This window comes from Harpia harpyja, chromosome 1, assembly GCF_026419915.1.
Source record: "Harpia harpyja isolate bHarHar1 chromosome 1, bHarHar1 primary haplotype, whole genome shotgun sequence".
NCBI classification, from domain to species: Eukaryota; Metazoa; Chordata; class Aves; order Accipitriformes; family Accipitridae; genus Harpia; species Harpia harpyja.
Genome location: NC_068940.1, coordinates 23,994,097 through 24,015,194, shown reverse-complemented (window position 1 = coordinate 24,015,194; position 21,098 = coordinate 23,994,097). Strand labels below are relative to the sequence as shown.

The window sequence follows — 21,098 nt, the reverse complement described above, 5'->3', positions numbered from 1 at the left end:
TGCTTTCAAAGTGTATGAGTTATGTCTGTCTGTCTGTATTTAATTAACCATGACTTTAGTGTGCCCTGCTATTTTCTCACTATAACATGCAGCAACATCCACTTCCTGCTGACCATCGTAACATGCCACAGAGCAACTGCACCAGATCTGAGTTTTACTGTACTCAGAAAAAAAACAAATATGCAAAAACCTAGATAAACAAGTCAGAGAGCAACTGACCCAGATACTAAAGTGTCTGTGTCTGCAAACAGAATTTGAAAAAACCCTGACGGTGATTATTGATTAATACTGCACAAACATCAACTAGTTGCCTCAGGGAACCCTCATGACTTCAAGGGAGATAAATTATCTAATTACTGCAAGTTTAACAAACTACAACTGAACATGCTGCTAAAGTAAATAAACACAAATTGATTTAAAAATCAATGCATAAATAACTGAATATACCTTTTAAGAACAGATAACTGAGCATTCAGTGTAATGAAGTGGCAAGGAGCTCTGCAAGCAACCTTGTCAGGGAAGAGACAACTTTTCCAGTTTAACACCTTTTTTAAAAAAATCAGAGAAATGTTGCTTTCTCATCCAAGTTACTCCATGTTTTTTTCTTCAGCTGAAGAGAGAAAGGAAGCCAGCCATGAAAACTGAGCTCCTAATTACTATCATCCTCCCTCTGATGTGGATGTGGCTGGTACAGCGCTACATGTCTACGTGGCTGCTACAGAAGTTTTTATACATACGCACACAAACCTAACAGATGGTTATAATTATCAGTGGGCAAGCTGCAGTCCTAATTTGAAAGTGAGCAAAAATAGGTTATGTTCTCTCTCACCCTTCCTGGCCACCACACCCAATTTCTGGACAACCTGGAGGCCACTCTCCCCATCAGGGGAAGGTGGCCGAGGGACCAACACACACACACACACCTCTCTGGGCACCCGTACACGTTCTCCACCTAAACAAGATGGGCACACGACAAATCATCACTGCTTCAAAGGGGAAACGTGCCTACCTGGCACTTCAGAGCTTAATTCAAAAGGAAAAAACCTAATCAGATGTGCTTCTTTACTGCTTGAACTCAGGCAAACGAGGGTGGGTCTGATGCTGAAAACCTCTACACTGACCTGCACAATGTATAGAGCAGTTATTTCCAACGCGCCTCTCACCTCAGCAAAAGCTGCTCTCTAATCCTCTGGTCCACTCTTCTGAAACTGGCTCGCCTGCATCAGTAACTAACCACTGGCCACAGAGACAAGACAACTGTAGCTCATGCCAGAGCCAGCTCAAACACCATAATTTGTGCGTCTTGCAGCACAATCCATACAGTGTGGTTTAGAGTGTCCTCTCCAAGGCCAAGCCAGTCTCCTTCACAATGTGTACTTAACTAAAAGTAAACCAGAATCAACAGCTTCAGGAACAACTTGCCTTTGAACAGCGACAAGAACAGCCGCTGTGGCACTTTCCCTCTCCACATCACATGCCCCGTGCTGGCCTTGCTTCAGAGTCGACGAAATCCCTCATTCGCCTTCACAAAAGGCTCTGTTTTCAAATGTGGGCACCTTCCGCTTTTAGCACTAGTGATTATCTTTCTATATTTTGCCACATACCAGCCTAGTGTGCAAGCTAATCTGAGCGTTCAAAGACAGCCGTTAAACCTCCTATGCCGATGTCCAGAAGCTGGAACTCCCATAGCAAGTTGTTCCTGATGGAGTAAAATGGGGAAGTAACAATGAAAACCCCTGCACCATATGGTCACTGCCATCCTAACTCTAGTCCTTTCCTGGACAACAAAAGCAGGGATAGCCCAGAAGCAAACTTTTAGATAAAAGCAGTATTAATCAAGAAACTTGAAAAAATACCAGACAGAAGCCTGCTTTAAGTAATCAAGAAAGGGCTTGTACAACCCATGCTTCTCACAGGCCAAAAAGGGAAAGCATGAACTCTTCTTTCAAGGAAATTCAGACAAAAAGTATCACAAGCAGATGTCAACAGACTTGAGACTGATACAAAAAGATGGCTGCACACAGACACAAACAACTTTTGTCGTTCACTTTCTCACTAATAGCACAGATCCAGCTAAGAGCCTCAACTCACTAAGGAGAGAGCCAGGCATCATTCACGCTGTGAACAGAGTCTGTATGCTCAATCAGTGTTCCTCCCTCCCCAGGAAACAGCCAGAAACACAGAAAATCCTCTGCTGGCCCTTTATAGCTGCAGTTGTTGGCAGCAGCAAAGAAAGTCACCGACATGTTTGACAAAACTTGGCATCCATAGCAAATATCTTTATAGTATTAATTAGGAAGTAGTGAAGAGTTTAGGAACACAGGTATGATTATGTGAGACAAAAATGTTATTAAGTAAAGGAAGATTAAACTGAACTCAAACATCTGAAGATATTTACTTAAATGCTCGTTACTGGAGAAACAGGTCCTCAAATACAGACAAACACACAAGTTAACAGTGGAAGATTTGCATAAATAATTGTTTTCCTGAGAAAGCAAATGTCAATTTCCTTTTAATTGTTTCTCCCATATCTTTGAAATTGTACGTACTTTACAATTTCGTATATTGCAGTTCATATAATTTTTGTGTGTGTGCGAAGAAGCAAGCCCCAAAACTTACGTCCTAATTAAGCGCATTCCTCATTAAGGGTACAAAGGTGCTTCCCAGTCTCATTGCCACTGACAAAACTAACAGAAAGCTGCCACACTCCAGAGCCATACTAATACACTTGTAATATTACAAGGGTATAACTCAAAAATGCCAGCACACAGCTTTGCATGTCTTTTCGCCCCACTCACGATGTGGACAAGGAGGTGCACAGAGCTGAAGTAAAGTGGGACCTGTAAGCTAAAAGCCAGGACACGGCAATTATATGGTGGTTTATATTTGGGGATGGCAAGAAGTCTTTCAATGGGATGATCAGCCCCTGAGCTCAGAGTGGAGAGGGGCATATGCCTTCCCAATTTATCTCTAACACACAAGGAACAGATACATCCGAGGTGCCAAGGCGGATACAAGAGACAGTATGTGCACTACACCAATGAAGCAATTCCTGGCCAAGGGAGAGGACTTTCTGGAGGGAAGGGAGAAGGCAAATGTACAATCTGGAAAGTTTTGATTGCTCCTGGCCTGAATTCCAATGGCTTCTACTGTCCCATACAAGAACTAGACTAGTCCCAAAGCAGAATGACCAGGAACCTAATGTTTTCAGCTGCAAGTATGCCTTCAACAAAGGTAAACTTAATCACCCCTCAGTCCGTTGGGGGTTTTTTTTAACATCAAACATTAAAATATCGTTGAACCATTCAAAACAATTAAGAGATTTTGGCTTGAAAAGACACAGTTCACTTTGCAATGACAACACCTCCCTCCTACAACACATGCTCATATCATCTATGAAGTTTCATAAAATTATTCAAGCAATTTAATTGGCTTTTCTTGGGGTTTCTGTTCCTGGAGCCCCGTTCTGTTAAAACACTACCACTGGCACAGCAGGTGTGGAGTACCAAATGAGGAGGGAGAAGAGAAGATGCTTCTTACATCAGGTCCTGGTTACATATATATGACAACAGAGAGGCTTTCATATGCATTTCAAAACACACCTTTTTTCCAACCACCTTTTCAGTCATTTTTCAGGTGAGGTGGACTCAAAAGAATAAGCAGTAAAATTAGCAAAACTGAAGGGACAATGAGTATTCAGCAGCAATTGAAGATCTTTCGTCATTAACAGCACACAAACCTGTTTGTCTAGAAACGTACACCACAATGAGCACCAAGTATCAGAATACCCTAATCTTGCCTTGACAAGCCAAAAAATAAGCTAGGACATGTTTCTTCAGAACAAGGCTATTCTTTGCCTCTTAAAGAAATCACCCCCTTTTACACACACACTTTTTAAAAGGGGGAAGTGTCCTCCATCTGAGTACACATAATGGCTCAGAAAACAATTTTTTTTTGTTTGTTTCAACTCACACTCAGTATTATATTCTAATCTAGTAACACTGCTGGAAAACTAAATTCTTACCAAGCAGCTATTTTTCCACGCACATGCGGGATTGTTCATATATGCTATTCATTTTTTGTTTACTGTTTTTTCTGAAAGGCAAAATGGTTCATTTGTTTTGAGGAAAAAACCATACATAAAGACTTTTGTGAAGAGAACTACCTCAACATTTAAGACTCCCCATACTAGCCGCTTTAAAGGCAATGTGCAAAGGAACATAATTTCCTTGTGCCCTTTTTTTCTTTTTATCAGAAAGAAATTTCTAAATACAGGGCAAGTTTACTTTTACATTAAGATACGTTCATGTTCAAAAATACAGAAGCCAAACTTAAGAGATGAATCTTGGAATAAAGCATGTATATGGCCAAATCAAGGGCCTAGACAGGTGATGCAAACAAAAATTATTTATGTTCTGCAATTATTAATTAAAAAAAAACAAAACCAAAACCACCAACCACTGAACTACTGGAAAGTGAGATTTCACGATCTGTAACAGCCACTAATACTCCTTGTATCTTTCTCACATTTAGTGTAGTTGCAGATTCAGGAAAGATTCATATCTAGTCAGTTCAAGATTAACAAAAATATTTAAAGAGCAGGTAAATCTAACCACAAAAACCTTCATTACAGAGCTGAGAAGAATAATTCTGTGTGGACTAAGTCCTAGTTTTTTAAACTGATAAACAGCTGCCTACTCTCATACACCCCAAACACCCGACTATCTGTATTTAATGGCACAGGTCCTCAGCTTGACGATTGTACTACAATAGAAAAGGGGAAGCTGATCAGAATTGGATATTGGCCTGATGGGATCTCAGATGGCAGTCACAGGCTAAATCCCACCACATCCTCTCTGGCGACATACACAGAACACATTGTTGGGGCAGAGAGTCTAAAGGAGAAGAGAAAAACAAGAACCCTTTACACAACCCTGTCACTGGAAGTGTAAAAGCGTACATAGCGTGCCAGTTTTTCAAGGTTTCCAAGGGATTGCCTGGCCAGCCCTGAGCTACCTTCTCCTTCCATCGTTGTTGGTACGAAGTCACTAGATGAGGCACGCTTCAGCTCTGTGTGGATACACAAAGAACTGGAGAACATTAGGAGGGGAGATAACACAGAACAGCAAAACACACACAGCGCTTACACATTCAAAAACATTCCCTCTGGATATTTTTCTTAATTTTAGAAGAAACTTACATAGATTTTATCTTGCTGATATCGCTGGAATAAGTTGTGCATAATGGAGCCTTCATGGAGATCTACGAGTGCTGCCATGTCTTCCACACTCTCTGCGCTCGTTTGATGCATAGGCGTTACTTTTTGGTGTGTGATCGTGCTCTGTTTATAAGTGAATACCTGAAAGGGAAACAAAGACAATACAATAATCAGAGCATGCATTCAAAAACTCCTGTCTGAGCATAGAGCTTTCATACCCGTTCATATTCCCTATCCAGTTTATCAGTGTGCAGACTTGTAAAATGTAATAGCCTGCCAGTCATACCTTCTTGTGAAGTTCCTCTGACAATAACTGAAGCCCCAAATATGTATACGTGGGTCATATGAAACTAGCACATACTGACAATGCACTGAGGACTATAAGGTCTTTTCCTTTTTAAGGGCAAATGTGATCTTGTTTCACACTGGACTACTGTTAGACTTTATGAGGAGAAAAATAAACCAAGCCAAAAAATCCAAAACCAACCAAAAAAACCCCACCCCTTACAGTAAACCCCACTTATACTCAAGTTACTCTGGGAGGAAATGTTTCACAGTGCAAAACAGCAAATGAAAATTATTGCTCTAAGAGGCTGCAAGTGTTTTTATGTTTGATCTAAAATCCACTTAAATGTTTCCATTCAATTCTCCAGTCAGGACCGCTCTCAGGTTAGGTCATTATTCCTAATGTAAGGAGCATGCTAAGTTCAGTGTGCTGCAGATATTTGGAAATGAATAGGCAAACCAATTTCTAATTAATGGACTTTTGAGATGAAGTTCTGAAGCGTGTTCAGACAGTAAAAGCTCTAAAAGAGCCACAATTCAAATAGTCAGAAAACACTTGTACGCATCTTCTGTAAAACTATCACAAATATGGTCAGAAGATGTACGCATCCCCAATCTAGTTAAACTTTTATGAATACTAATGACATCACTGAAGACCGTAAAACAATAGCTTTGGAATTCAGCTTGCCATTTCCTTTTAATTTACATCTTGGCAGCTCATCCTTACAGACATATGCCTGCATCTCCCAGCCAATGCTACTCATGCAATACTAGTCCCCGTGAACGGCACCATTTCAGTGTAAGAAAGTCAAGCGTGGGGTTAATGCAAATACTTTAATGATGTGGAACATTTCAAAAAAACACCCTTCCAAAATCCTTTGAAATAATATTTATAAAGCAGATGGAAGAAGCGCAATAACCAGCAGCCGGAGCACTGGCGAGCATCGCAGGACTGTCGCTGTGGGCTGGGGATCACGCAGCACTGCCCGACGAATGGGGCAGTGCAAGGGGCCACGTCTGCGCAGAAGGAGAAAACCCCTCAGAGGTTTTCAGCATAAAAACATACGTATGCTCCTGTTAACGAAAGACTGCACATAGGAGGCTATTCAGGAAAACAGCAATGTTGCCTGTCTTGCTGAGATGAGCGAGAAAAAGCAGCTGAAGAAGCTAGAGGCTGAACACAGACTGGACTTAACACCGAAGCTCTGTGCTCGGATACCCCACCAGCTGACAGAGGAGAATTGCCTGATGATATTTGTTCATTAAAATTGTATTCCAGGCATACCAAACACTGGCACAGGCCATCGCACCATTACAGCTGTCACTCGCACCAGCACAAAGCGTACTGGGGGAAGGCTGGGGGAGAAAAGAAATCCAGCAAACAAATTTCTAGCAGGTGCTGGAAGGCAGCACAGACGTCAACAGGATACGTGAGCAAACCATCAAAAAGTTCCTACAGATTCAGAGCATCCAAAGCACAATCCCTAACTGCGGGGAAAAAAAAGACAAACACCGAGAGATCTGAGCCTTATTTTGTGCCAAACAACCATCAAGGTGACAGGACAAGCATTTGTACAGGGCAGAGAAATGCTGACCAGGGTGGAGAAAGCAGCCACTTGCACATGATCCAGGGGCAAGCAGTCCAGGTATCTAACAGACAGAGCAAATGTGAACAGCATCAATTGATAGCAAAACTTTTGGGACTGAAAACAGTGTTAGCAGTCCCAAGACTAACCACACAAAGTGGAATTAGAGGTAATTACATCTCAAAAGTAATAATAAACTGCAGTTCATAGCCAGAAGAGCCATGACGAAAAACCCAAAGGTCATACCGTAGAACAAAAATATCACAAGCTGGAAGATTTGGAAATAAAAGGGTTTTAAGGAGAGCAAATCCTAGAAAAGCAAGCAACTTAACAGAGACCATGTATCTGCCTGGAATTAAAACAGGAAAATAGACTCAGTAAGAGAATTAGGAAACCAAAAGGGGATGGCACATATCCTGTGAGTGCACCTCATGTGAACACAGAAAGGAAACAGAACATCACTTCTAGGAGGAGAATCTTCATATTTGTGACTTCTGTTCTTTGGTATGTGACGCACAGGTTATTAGGGTAGGCAGAGCCCCCCATACATCACTAAGCATGTTTATTAACGCAAGGAATTCATTGAAATGCACCAGCAAAACTGACGTGACAACTGACTTCTGCAGAGACCATCTTTGATAGTCCTGCCGCACAGATTCATCCTTCCTGCTCTAACCCACTATTTTCTCTTCTCCAGGCTGGTTGTCCTCATGCTTCCAGTTCTCCCACACATTGCCTTCTTATTTGGGTGAGGAAACGGCTCTGTAAGCTGTCTTAGAGAGAGGCCTATGTGTCAACCAGGTAGAAAACACACCAACCGGTCATAACGGCTGCCACCCAAATCAGAAAGGAGGAGGATCTCTTTCCCAATGCTGGGGAGTTACTCTTCCTTTACTTTTAACTTTTACCAGAACCATGTGTCCTTCAGATTTCCTAAACCCACTGTAAAACTTGGTGAAAATCATCTAACGAGATCAAAGCCATCAGACAGGGCAGCAGGATCACATGCGCAGACCTATTTCCTTAAAACGGGCTTTCTGCAGTCCTGCTGCTCAAGCTCTGAAAGGCCTGCTTTGTTTTATTTCATCTTCACTCACACCTTTACTAGGATAAGGACGTGAAAAAGCTACCTTGAACTTTATCGTTACTAATTAGAAGATCACGTTATGAAATATTACAGCAGTTGAAATCCTCAGGAAATAGGAACCAAGAGTGATTCTGCAGGGTCAGCACGCAGAAGAGGAAGATGAACAAGTTGGCTCCTGAACTTCAAGAGGAGCCCGTTGGCAGAGCGCAGGAGTGTCCATCCTCAAGGATCTTGCCAGCATTTCTGGAAGGTCAAGTAAAACATGCAGGAAACTTGGAATAAGATTTAAGACAAGCCTAAATGAGAATTCAGCAAAAACTTCTTTCCTCTCAAGATATAAATGGTCCAAGATAACAAACATGCTGAATACATGGAAAACTATAAATTAAACGCTAAAGAGACAGCAAGCAAAATAAGAACTCTCAAAGTTATTATGGAAGTGAAAATTAGAGGCTGAGATAGGAAGGAGCAATGCAAAGAACAACAACAAAAAGAACAAGCTCAAGAAAAAGAACAAGCTCAAGAAATACAAGACAAAGCAGTGAATTCAGCTAAACAACAGCAAAGAGCATTTCACTGGGAAGGGATAACAACACTTCAGAACTGCTCTACTGTCCCTACCATGGCTTACTAGTGCCGTGATGAACACACCAAAAAGGGACTCAAATGAGGAAGCAACCTGAAAAGCTGGGGGACCAATGCTACCGAGTTCCCCAGGTAACATGGGAAAAAGCTGCAGCAGGTACTCTGGGCTTCAAAAATAACATAGGAGGGAACTATCGGATGCCTAAATGTTAACAGCTTGCTGAATTGAAGAACCCCCACCCAAGGGTTGGAGGAGCACTGTTTAGTGTCAGTCCTGAAAAAGAAAGCAAGTAAGACTAAAAGAAAGTAATCACATGCTACTGAGTCAGATTTCTTTCTCTAGGCAAAAAGAAAAGATTGAAGAAGAGACAGGTAAGTAAGGACAGGAATATTTGAGTGAACATTAAAAACAGGGTGATGTGCAGAGATCGTGAAAACAAACTATACTGGTGTGGTTTTGACAGCCTGTTTCAAAGAGTTGATGATATGACCCTATGTCCTGATTCATGTCTGTTCAGAAGTCCACAGGATTATTAGCCTAAGTCTATTCTCTCCAGAATTGGGTAAAATTCATCAGCCTTGCTGTGATGGGGACATACCCAGAGCAGTGTCGAGGTCCGCCTGCTGAACAACTGTGCTACCCGCAGCACTTGCCAGACCTGCTTTAGGACACAAAGTCAAGCCCTAGACACTGAGAGCGAGATCTACAGTCATACTCCCCCCAAAATATTACCCAGATGAGAAAGAAGGACAAGTAGAGAAAATGAATTCATCATCTCACAACAAGAATATTAGCCTTGGACATGGGACAAAGGAAAAAAGTTAGAGGGAAGTCCTCGGCAGCACACCAGCACGTCCAGGACGTGGCCACGACTGCGTTGCATAGATGGGACAGACTCCCACGCCACCCTCTGAAACACCATCCAGATCCCCAACGGCTGCTGTAGGAAATGCCTTCTCTTTGCTGAAGATGCCAGTCAGATGCTCTCTAATGCCCTGCAGGAAGCTGGAGAACTTACAGCAGCACGCACCGAGATTAAAGGTGAGACTGCAGGTGAGCACTAGGTAAACAGGTTTTTGGCAGTTGGCGTTTCGTGAAGGGGTTTGTTCTGAAACAGTGGAGTATCATAAATAAATAAATAAATTCATATGGGACTCTATTTCAAAAGCAAATAACCCCTAAATCACATACTAAGTCAAAGACATATAATGAAAATGATGGCTTTAGCAAATAAATACATAATTTTCTCTATTCATAAAATAATTCTGCATGAGCAGTGCAATATTGTACTCCAAAATGTACAAATATTTGTTAGGCGAGTCTGTGTCTTTATATATGGTTCAGAAAAGCATTTTTTGTATGCCATGCAATCTGGAATAACTACTCTTTTACACAAATATACGCTTTTAAATCGACTAGTGAGCATGTAAAGAAAATAACCCACCAACAGATCAGGAGTTTGAGGCATATGACTGCAATTAAATTAATTTCACTGATGCTTTTAAAAAAGCATGAAAACCACCAGCATGAAGATCTTAATTTCAAGCATTCAATTTAAGGGGAATATCACAAAACAATGTCTAATTAATTTTCTGCACTGACAAATGACCCCTAAGCTCAAGATCTAACAGAAATTATATTTTAAAGAAAGATTTAATTTGTAATACAATTTATTAACACCAGGAAAGAACATCAGAGTGGGCCCTCAATGACAGCAGCACACATGCTTTCTCTCTTACTGTATCATTTTGTGACATGATGCCAAGTGACAAAAATCCCTGCTTGAATAAGGTCATTAAATGGTATCAAGAGATTTCACAACAGCTGAGTCAAGTGCATTTAGGAGAATGCTGAATGAAGTGCTTAGGTAAAGTGCATCAAAAAACCCACACAATCCCTGCTTCTTGCAAAAGCTACAAGTCACACTCAGGCTTTCCAGCCTGCACAGAGCGCATACACAACTGAATCTCTCAGGGTGTTTTTCACAAGGAGATGGGTTCTTGGTCTGATGCTGATAATCCATACTGGTTGGGAGGAAGGCAGAAGGTACTCCAAAAGTTTCCTGATCAACAATTCGGTATTTGAATTACAACAACGTTCATCGTTTTAGTGAGATTTCCGTGTAATTTTTATTTAAGGGTGGAAACAGGCTTGTCTGCATCTTGGAAGCCCCGACCCAAGCTAGACCGTTACTGAATCTGCTCTCCAAAAATGTGCAAGATCATCTACTGAAAAGTTTACATATTGCGAGCATTTTAAACCAGCCCCTTCTAAACAGTGACCTGAACCCTCGCCCCTCCCAAACACAACTCCCAGTCAGCGCAGGCTCGGGTCTCTTTCTTTAATTCAAAGACTGAGATTTGGATCAGAGCAAAGGGTGGCAACGGGCACCGGCTCCCCACCACTGCTGCCTCTAGACGGGGACGAGCCGCCCGCCCGCAGCCTCGAGGCAGGCCATCCATCCCTCTCGGCCATCACCCACCATGCGGTCAGCGGCTGTTTTGGCTGGCCACGCGCCATCGGCTTCACCGTCGGTAGCACGTGACAGACGCGGTGGCGTCCGACCGATGCCAAGTACTGCATGCTGTGGGGCTCGGGAACGGTCACGCAGCTTAGCACGTCCCTGTCGCCAGTGTTGTTGCAACAAATCAAGAGGGGGCGGTTTGGTAGGGTAACAGAAAAGGAGGAACCAACCTCCCTCTACCTCTTCTACGCAAGAGAACTTTATACCAACCCTAGGTGTACCTTACCAACTGCAGGGTCTTACAGAAGATAATACTAATATCCATACACGGAAAACAGAAATATCAAAGTCTTGTCACACGCTCGATTTAAATTAAGTTGCTCAAATCCATATAACAAGAGGGATAATGTAAAAGATGGTAGTTTAAACATGAAATTCAGGAAGACGGGGAAAGTGAAGGCAAAGAGCTATTGTACAGAAGTCATCTGAGAGACAGGCTTACAAACCAAGAAAAAATACAACCAAACTTTTTTCAATATGCCTATGATATTAGTGAACCAACTGCTACAGCACCTAGCCAGCCCACAGACACCAGAAAGCAAAGCTAATTGCGACCCAAAAAAGTGAAGCCCACAGCCTTCCTGTCATTGCCCCAGGGACTGCTCTACATGAGTTTTTCACAGGATTAATCCCAACTGCTACGGTGATACCCGCAAAAATCCACATGACTCAAAAGCAACTCCAGAGGACTTGGCTCATATGTCCAAGACATCAGCACCCTCAGTTTTCTAAGGCATCTTTTTGCTTATGGTCACTGACCCCACAGCAGAGAGATGAGCATAGCCCAGCAAAATACACGGGATTGTACAGAGAAACATCCTCTTAAAATATCAATTTTTTTTTTCCATTCTCTGCTGTTGGTCTGAACTGAGGATCATCATTTGTGTTTCCCTCGTGTTTAGAAGTTAAAAGAATGCAATAAATCTTACAAAATGTCTTTATACATGAGTCCAAGCAGAAAAAAGAGGCCTTGGGCTCACATTACAAGCTGTGGAATGCAGCATTCCAGGGAGAAAAATAAATCACAGCAAGCCCAAGGACCCAGAGATTAAAAACAAAAATAAAAATCTAGTAGTTTACTCTTTTTTCCTGGAGAGATCTACTGTCTAAGTAGATACTTAAAATACAGGACAAGGAGGCTCTCTTATAAATCAAAAGCAATTTAAGACCAAATGTAAAGCAGATTAACTACCGACATTTTAAATTCTACGGTTAATCATGACAAGAGTGCAACCCAAGTAATGTTTTTATCCGATAATTTACTATTGCTCTGTAACAGCTGACCTTAGACATCCACTCCATTGTCCCAAAACAATCTTTCAGGCAACAAGATGTACCAGGGCCCAAGGCTTGCTTTGATGCAATATAATATAATCTTTTTCAAAGCAACAAAAAAAAATACCCACAATGAAGCTTCTTATCTATTAAACTATGGAGAAAAATGAAATAATTTTATTTAAGCCATTTATTGATGTCAAGAAAAAAAAAATATTACCAACTAAACTGATATCGTTACTAGTGTGACTAACACTGGCCTTTTCTTCAAGCAAATACCCCATACACACGTCAACTGAGGATCAGCTTATTTCCTGCCCATTTTGTAAAATTTCTCCCCATCTACCCTGGGAATCAACCCACTCCCCAGTCTCCCTTCCCAGTTAGATGTTAATCTTGACCTGTAATGCAAAATGTCTACATGTCCACTTTGCACATTACTGTACCTACCAAATCAGCTGAGTAACACACAACCCATAAATTGTGTATAATCCTCTATTTCGTCCTTACCCTCTGCTCACTTCGGTTCCTGCCATTTTCAGTCTTCGTTCCTCCTCCTATCAGTCAAGCCCCTTCCAAATCCTTCCCCTCAGTCCCCCTTTCAGAACACTCCTCAGACTTGCCAGAGCCTGGGACATCGGGTTCAAGTGCTGGGAGCCTGTCCTGGTGCCTTCCCTCGCCCTCTCCTCAACCTCCAGCAGCAACAGCACCAGCGATGGCTTGCAGCACCTCCCCTGAACAGCTCTTCTACTACAACTTTCGGGTTGTCACACCCACGCAGAATATCCCTCTTTGCTCCTGAGCTCCACAGCATGGGGAAGCACGCTGCCGGGATGGCAATCCCAGTCATCGCCGCAGCAGGGCTCAGCAAACCCACTAAATCGCACCTCTTTGTTGTTTCCCTGTGCGTTGACCACTGTCAATAAGCTTGTCTGATCAAGACTTCCCACCTAACGCCTATTCCACGAGATGTATTTCAAGGCAGTTTATTCCACATACCGACCTGTTTCTGTTCATAGACAAGCTCTGTCATCAAGTATGAACAAGCTTCCAATTACAGGTTCAGCACTTATGACCCTTCAATTGGGCTTGCCTACACAGACAATAAAGAAATTTAATTCAAATTAAACACATCAATTTTACCTACATTATACTACAGTAAGCCTCTAGGCAGTCCATGCTAATTCTTACAAGAAAAAAAAAGCATCTTTAATTTAACTTTCTTTGCAAGTGACCTTATATAACTTATAGTTACACAGCACCTGAAGACACCGCAAGGCTTGATTTTTAAGAAGCCCACCTTCGAATACCGTGACCATAGCACTGCGGAAAATACGAAACATTCCTGGCATGTCACCAGCACTTGTTTCACCACAGAAAAGTGCTCCTTTCTCTTCGTGAATAGAGGAGGGCGGAGGGATTACAGCTGCCTGGCTTTCCCAGAACGCCGGACCAAGTGAATTGGTCCGAGGGTGGGACACAGGAGATGTACCACAAGATGGGCCTTCAGCTCCCTGCCAGGCAGCCGGTCAGCAGTAGGGTCTCAACTGGGAGCCAGCTTTGACCACGCAGCAAACCAGGGGAGAGGTCTCCGACCTGCAGGGCACTGCAAGATGAGGCAGAGAGCGGATCCCGGCACGTAGCAGAGGAACGGAGGAAGGTCTGGGCCCACGTTCCCCATGGGTTCAATCCTCTGTCTGGCTTGGGACACCCCACCAAAGGCACCCCAAGTCAGTGTTACCGTAAGCAGCACCCAGTAAACAGATGTAATGGCAATACTCCTTTTGCTTTCAATGTGTATCGCCTTAACTAGCTCCAAGGACAAGGGGGTGAAAATTGATGGTTTCTTCATCTGGGAAGGAAGACCAAAACACTAAAAAAACCACAAAACCCCCCCTCACCCTTTATCCATCATTTTCCACACAGTGCATCTATGGATGATGCCCGGCACTGAAAGCATTAGCTTGACTGTCAACATCAGCTAGAGCTCAAGTGAAACTCTCAGTTTCAAATTCATATTTATTCAGTGAATCATATGAGATAAACAATGACTATTTGCAACCGAATGAACAAGACTGAATTTGAATAAAATGCCTTGCTATCAAGAACTGGAACAACCCTGTTCAATAAGCAGCCTACAAATTATACCAGCTTTTCTGAGGCTCAAAGCAATTAATCTCCATAGGCCTTTTCTTACTAAAAAAGCAGCAGAAAACCCTGCAGGTAGCTGGCTGGACTGCCTCCGAGTCTAGAATAGGAGCAGCCTGTAATGAAATCAGAGGCAATGCTTACGTGGGAGCTGGAGCTCCGAGGGGCAATCCCTGCAAAGCAAGCCTCATCCCAAACGAAGGCTCACCGGAGAAGGCAATACTCCGCCGAGGCCCTCTGGGATGCCGAAAAAAGCCCTGAGCAACGCCAACGTGAACCTTTTAGCCTCATCCCTCTACCTTCCCCTCGGCCCAACGCTTCGTATGAACCGACCCTGCCCAGGCTGCCGGCGCAGCCACCGTGGCCTGCGGGTGCGGACGGTGCCCAAATCCTGCAGGGACCATCCTGCCCGCCGAACTGCCGCCAGGTGGGAAGCTGTTGTCAGGAAAGCCTGTGGCATTTATCACCGTCGTATTATTGCCCAAGCCAAGACGACTCTGCCACAGCACCAGCTATGGAGGCCGAAAGGTCCTTGCAGCGCCCTGGCTCCAGCTGGTCATGTCCCCTCCCACAAAGGGGGACCACGGCTGCTGGGCTGGGGTGCTCCCTCAGCGAGGCTGCTGCAGAGGGCTGGGAGGACAGAAAAAGAAAACGGAGCCAAAAGAAAGGGGTTGTTTTTGTTTTGTTTTGTTTTGTTGGTTTTTTTTTGGTTTTTTTTTTTTACACAGAAACGGATGGTCTTGCTGGCAAATTTCAACGCGCTGAGACGACGTAGGGCTTGGGTTTCTCTCACTCCTCCCACCAGGTAGCAGCCAGCCCCTCAGGTCTGGTCAGCCTCGGCTGGACACCGCGGTTTTAGCTCCAGCTTCACAGCTCCCTCGCCCGCTGCCGGCCGGCGGTTGCTGGCTGACGGAGCCGCAGGAGCACCCCAGCAGGCTCCAGCGCTGGGGCTGCCCCGCCGCAAGCCGTGAGGCGACCGACACGGCCAGGAGCCAGGCTGGAGAAGGGCCGGTGCAGGCCGGGCACAGCCACCGGCCGCAGGATCCGGCGCGCTCCGAGGGCAACAGGGAGGCCCGCGAGGCCTCGCCACCCACGACCACCTCCGTCCTGAAAGCCGTTGCCCACGAGGCCGGAGCAGCGACCTGCAGGTCCCCCCGTTCCCTCCCACCTTCTCCCGCTGTGGGTCTGTCTTACACCACTGGCAACGGAGCAAACGGTGCTGCTCCTCCAAGGCTTTCCACCAACAGCTCGCTCTGTGTTCCTCCTGCAAACCTCCCCGACTTGCACTCATTTCTCCCCCCGCCGCCATTACAGTCTCGGTTTCCCTCCCTCATCTCCTGGTGCCCTCTCCTGCCACTACCTCCCCACCGGGAGACCTGTCCCTTCGGAGCCACTCTGACCCAGCCAACCCTCCTGCGACGGCCAGCCTGGTGAGGCAAGAACTTGCTTTCCAATCCACACCTGTGTTTAATTTTTAAATTTAAACTGCCCAGTCCCTGAAACGCAGGCAGAGGTGCACATAAGTTAACTGGTTCCCCATCTGTCCTGGCCGCAAGCAAGGAAGACCTAACATTACAGCTAATGCACCAGGGCTGGCAGACAACAAAGTAAAGCTCTTACTGAAAATAGGGAACTAAACGTTACGTAGGTGCCCTAAAACATCAGGGCAATAAAATAATATAAAGCAAGGAAAGGATACTGGCAGGTGTTATTCACAAATCCAGTCCTGAAGGCAAAAATGCCCACTGCACTGAACACTTCTAAAGCCATCTGTGGATTAAAGACATGACAACTTGCACCTGCACAGAGGAAGTCCATATGCACGCAATCTCAGCTTCCAGATCTCCTGACAACATTTAACTACGAAGCTCTCATAAATTAAGTGTATTTCCATTTTATTTTAACTTCTCCAAGCCTTGGCTTGGTTTCTCTTACTGCATATACTGCACACCTCACAGCAACAATATTCAATTGTACTCAAATCATTTTTTAATCAAACGACTTTTTGTTCACAGTGGCAATGTGTCTGCTTCAGTAGGACTTTCCTACCTTTATTTAAAACCCACCTTTTAGATCTTTCCATATTGACAGGTTTCCGGAGAAGCAGAATAGGCAAAATTAACATAACAGGGAATTGGCAGAGCTCTGAAATGATCTTTGAGGAACTAATTTCCAAGACCATATGATGCAACTCTGGTGAAATTTAGATAGGAGTCTAGTATCATCTTTGCTTGTTTAAAAAAAAAAAACATTAGTTTTATTTTTCTTTGCTTTTATGTTACAAGAATTAAAAAATTTGAATATGAGATCAGTACAAAGCTCTGTGATTTTGCAGAGATCCTGGAAGTGTAAATCTGAATCGAAGCATAAGCTACTCATCTTAATGGACAACAAAAGCTAGCGTCCCCTCCTCCTCTTTTTTTCTTTTTGAGTAACTTTTAAAGTTTTTTCTATAGTATCACAAAATAGCATTTCTACAGTATCACCAATTGCCTTGTAAAAACAAGCCAAAAACCCCACTTGACTGGCAACCTGCACTCTGCACTCCTACCCATACCCTTGCCACTACTTACTGTTCCTTTAACCCAGAAAATGGGAACTGGGTAAGTGATCCCAACACTGCCCAAACACCCTAACTTGAACATCAGTCCCTCGCTCACAGTCTTTTTGTGTTTTAAATGATCAGAGGGGCTTTTCATTAAGCCAGTGTTTACTACCTGTTTTTTCCTTGCAGGTTGCCTGCGGTATGAGGTTTTGACACAGCCATACTGCTACCAAGACAGCCAAGGACGTATTTTATTCACAGCTCAAAGGTTCTTCACTGAAGCAGTCCTCTAACAAACTCCCCTTCCCCCAAAATTCTAGGTGTATAATGGTAACTTACATGCGGGGTGGGAGGTAGGAAGGAGAGGAACTCAAGCCCTGAATACAGTAAGCTCCTAAGGATGTCTGTCTATGAAAACAAATATGTACATGATGACACATAACACACAATGGGGAATGTTCAAAGCAGAATTATGGGTAGGTGAACTTAAAACATGGCATTTTCCCCAAACCTAAGCATACAGCACAATTTCTATGGTAGCCTTGTTTACAGGGCTATGCTATTTCAAAGTTAACTTTTATCATGCATGCATGCTGATCTTAAAACAATTAATCAGCCTTTCAGGAAAGGGCTAACTGAGGAGAACACTGCAAGGCCACTCCCTCCGTTGCTATAGCCATTAATTCAGTTAAACAGCAATGGGGATTTCTTCCAGCTCTGACTGAAAATAACTGGCAGATGCCCTTAGATGACAGTGGGAAGGGCTGACCCCTCCTTGCCTACCTGCCCGGTTCTGACACGCAGAGGTAATTATAGTGTAGACAGCAACAGACCAGCCCTCAACGGGTCTCCAAAGCTGCCTTTCAACCTATCCAAGTTAGTGCTGGGTCCCACAACAGCAGTTTCCCCTGCCCAAGAACGCACCCCAAATATCAACAAAATTTTTTTGCTAGCGTGGAAGTACTGTCAAATCAAAAAATAGGTGCAGGCAGTTTATCCACACACAGAACTAGCCAGTGCCATTCCTATGGCACATGAAACCTGTATAAGCACTAGCAAGAAGAGCACAGCCTAGGGACAGAAGATGCTTTAGCCATATTTCATAGTCTAGGCTGGAGCTAAATCTCAGCTGGCTCCATATAGCGGGAGTAGAGTTTACTCCAAACAAAAGCGTGTGAACCAGGACCCTGGTACATACGGTCCAGAGACACAGGAGAGTCCATGTGTAGAACCAGTCTGGGTCTAAGAGGGGATCGATCGTTCACTCAACTTTGCTACCAATCTCTCTGGACCATGCAGTAAAGCTCACCACAGCCCATGGTAGCACCAGAAGGGGACAAGGAAGCTGTGATGAAAGAAGGCTTTGTGCAGAGCACTGGAAAGATTTACTGGTTTTGCCACAGAGCAGCAGAGATGAAGAGATGCATCAGAGCTTCAGCTCTGCACCGCAGAGAACCACTCTTCCCGGAGACTGGGACACCATGAATCGCAACACCCTGGTCTGCAGTGCTGGCTCTGTGGTTAGGTAGGGCTACGCTGCTCTTCCCAGCATGTCCTGCGTGAACCTGGGGTGTCTCACACTCCTGTTTCTCCCAGAAGATGAGGAGCTGGCTGTAAACCAGATTTTCAGCTTCAGTCTAGAAATAAAAAAAAATTATACATCCCAGCTTCCCTATGCTGGAGAGGAACCTGCCAGTGTATGATTTACTGCAGGGATGGCTGCCCAAGTCTGCAAATCCTCTGAAATAATAATTCTGCAATAATCCCTCCCGAGGGGCACTGCTCTCGCATGCCCTGCTAGCAGGACCGTGACAAAGGACTCTGTGTCTGCAGAGGGAAGGAGCAAGGGACCGTGCCTCCCCGCCAGCAGACAACCACGGACCGCTGCACCGACCCTGTGGGCAGCATCCACTGGTCCCGGGAGGGATGGGGGTCCCTCTGCTGTTACTGTCTCTCAGACAGCTTGGCAGAAATAGAGGATGGCAGGTGAAAGGTGGGGGAAGGGAGCGAGAAGCTGGAATAATTCTGAATTTCTATATAGTAAGCAAAAAGTGGTGGTTTTTTTAATAATATATTCTGAGGAGGTTTTGTCATTAAAAATCAGCTTAAACCTCGTTACTTTCAAAACATACAACATCGCCTTATTTTAGGGTCTTACAGAGTGTATTTTGCCCTTAGATTCTTGCTTTTCTCCAGGACCAGCGTGGTTAGACAACAGCAGCAGGCTCCAGCAGATGACCATTGGCAGCTCCTGGAGAAGCGCTGCTGGTCAGTTAGTATCGCTACACATCAGCCTGTTGCAGCAGGGCCTTGTTTTGCTCTCTTCGATCCCAAGGTCCTTTTTTTTTTTAGGAAAAGCCACCGAGGCACTTTGCTAGCTCTGGCACAAAGCAAAGGTTAAAGCTTCAAGACACTCAGGGCTCTCACATTTGTGTGATATTCTCGCAACAAGGCGTCCACCAACATGTCTTATTAGGTTGAACTGTCACGGAGAGCTACAACCGTTGTCAGCAAAGAAACATGAAACTTATTAAAGTAATTGGGACTGTAATTGGGACTGGCTCTCCATCACCACCACCTCCCAGCGCTGTTAGCTGCAGCAGGAGGAGAGCTTGCTGCAAGAAAGAACGGAACAGGTTTGGACAAGCATGAAACGAAGCTGCACGTATCTTAAGATAGCAGCTGAGTCGGTTAAGCATTTTTCATTACAACCGCGAAATCCAGATCCACGCCCTGAGAGCCCAAGCAGCTCCCGTCAACCGAGATCCCCTGGCCCTGCGCACAGCTGAAGTCGGAGGGTTCCTGCAGCCCCATGCCAGCCTTCGCCAAGGCAGAGCAGCCAGAGTGCCACTGACAGTTCATTGTGGTATCTTCAGATTTTCCTGTTGTAGCTACTTTTTTTCAGCTGTTTTACTTTTATGGGGAAGACACCACACAACTGAAGTTTTCCAGACCTCCTCTGCCCAAGAATGGCTCTGGTTTAAGATCAACAAAAACAGCTGAATATTCCACAATGGTTCAATCATCATGAAACCATGGTGAAGAGAAAGGCCAGTAGTGGAGTAAGAAGAGGAGGAAAAAAAGAAAGCAGACAGACACATCAAATAAATAAAACCCCCTCTGTTTTACCTCGTTTTGAAAAGGTGCAGACATGAGAGGGAGGGTAGACTTGAAATGTGTAAACTCACAGAAATTTAAGATTTTTGCATATTTGTCTGGACTGCAAGCCCACATGTAACTTTCATTTGTAAGAAAACACTGCAGCGGGCATGAATGCATACTTATCCCGAAGTCCAAAAATCTTTAAGTTTAGACTGGGAAAAAGAGAAACTGCTTAGTTACAAGTAGCACGCCACAGTCGTCTTCTAATTTGCACTGAACAGGAGCATTAGTCAGACTGATTATACAGTCAGGCACTAATTACTTAGGTTCTCTCAAATGCATGCTAGTAAATTTGATGATTACTCAAATAAAGTACACATTATTAGGTATGCCAAAGTGAGCTTGCTCTTTGACTGAAAGCTTTTTAGGAAAAAAGCTACCTCTTTGCTATAAAATTTTATAGTGTCTGGCACAAAGACAGAGAGACCTCTTGGAGATACTGAAGTACAAATATGAAAACACTACTGCATTTTAATATGTCTGGTTTGGGGGAAAACAGTATTCTATTCTTTTGCTTGTTCTGTTACAAGGAGCAAGAATATAGCAGGCCCAGGAGCCATAAGAGATTCACAGAACGGCTTAAAAAAGCTTTTCTTCTGTCTGTCTTTCTTAGACCCACCGCAAGTTTCCCTTTTTACATCCTTAGAGATAATACTGCATGTATTACTGTTAATTTTCCGTT

The 21,098-nt window shown here is 44.0% G+C and overlaps 1 protein-coding gene across 1 annotated transcript in view; it reads right to left on the bottom strand.

The window, feature by feature from the left end:
- MYO10 (myosin X) overlaps positions 1 to 21,098 on the bottom strand; it is a 169,469-nt gene that overhangs the window by 90,599 nt on the left and 57,772 nt on the right. Inside the window, exon 3 of the mRNA XM_052781271.1 lies at positions 5,201 to 5,359. Within this exon, the coding sequence (XP_052637231.1) occupies positions 5,201 to 5,359 (159 nt within the window). The remainder of the gene's footprint in view (positions 1 to 5,200; positions 5,360 to 21,098) is intronic.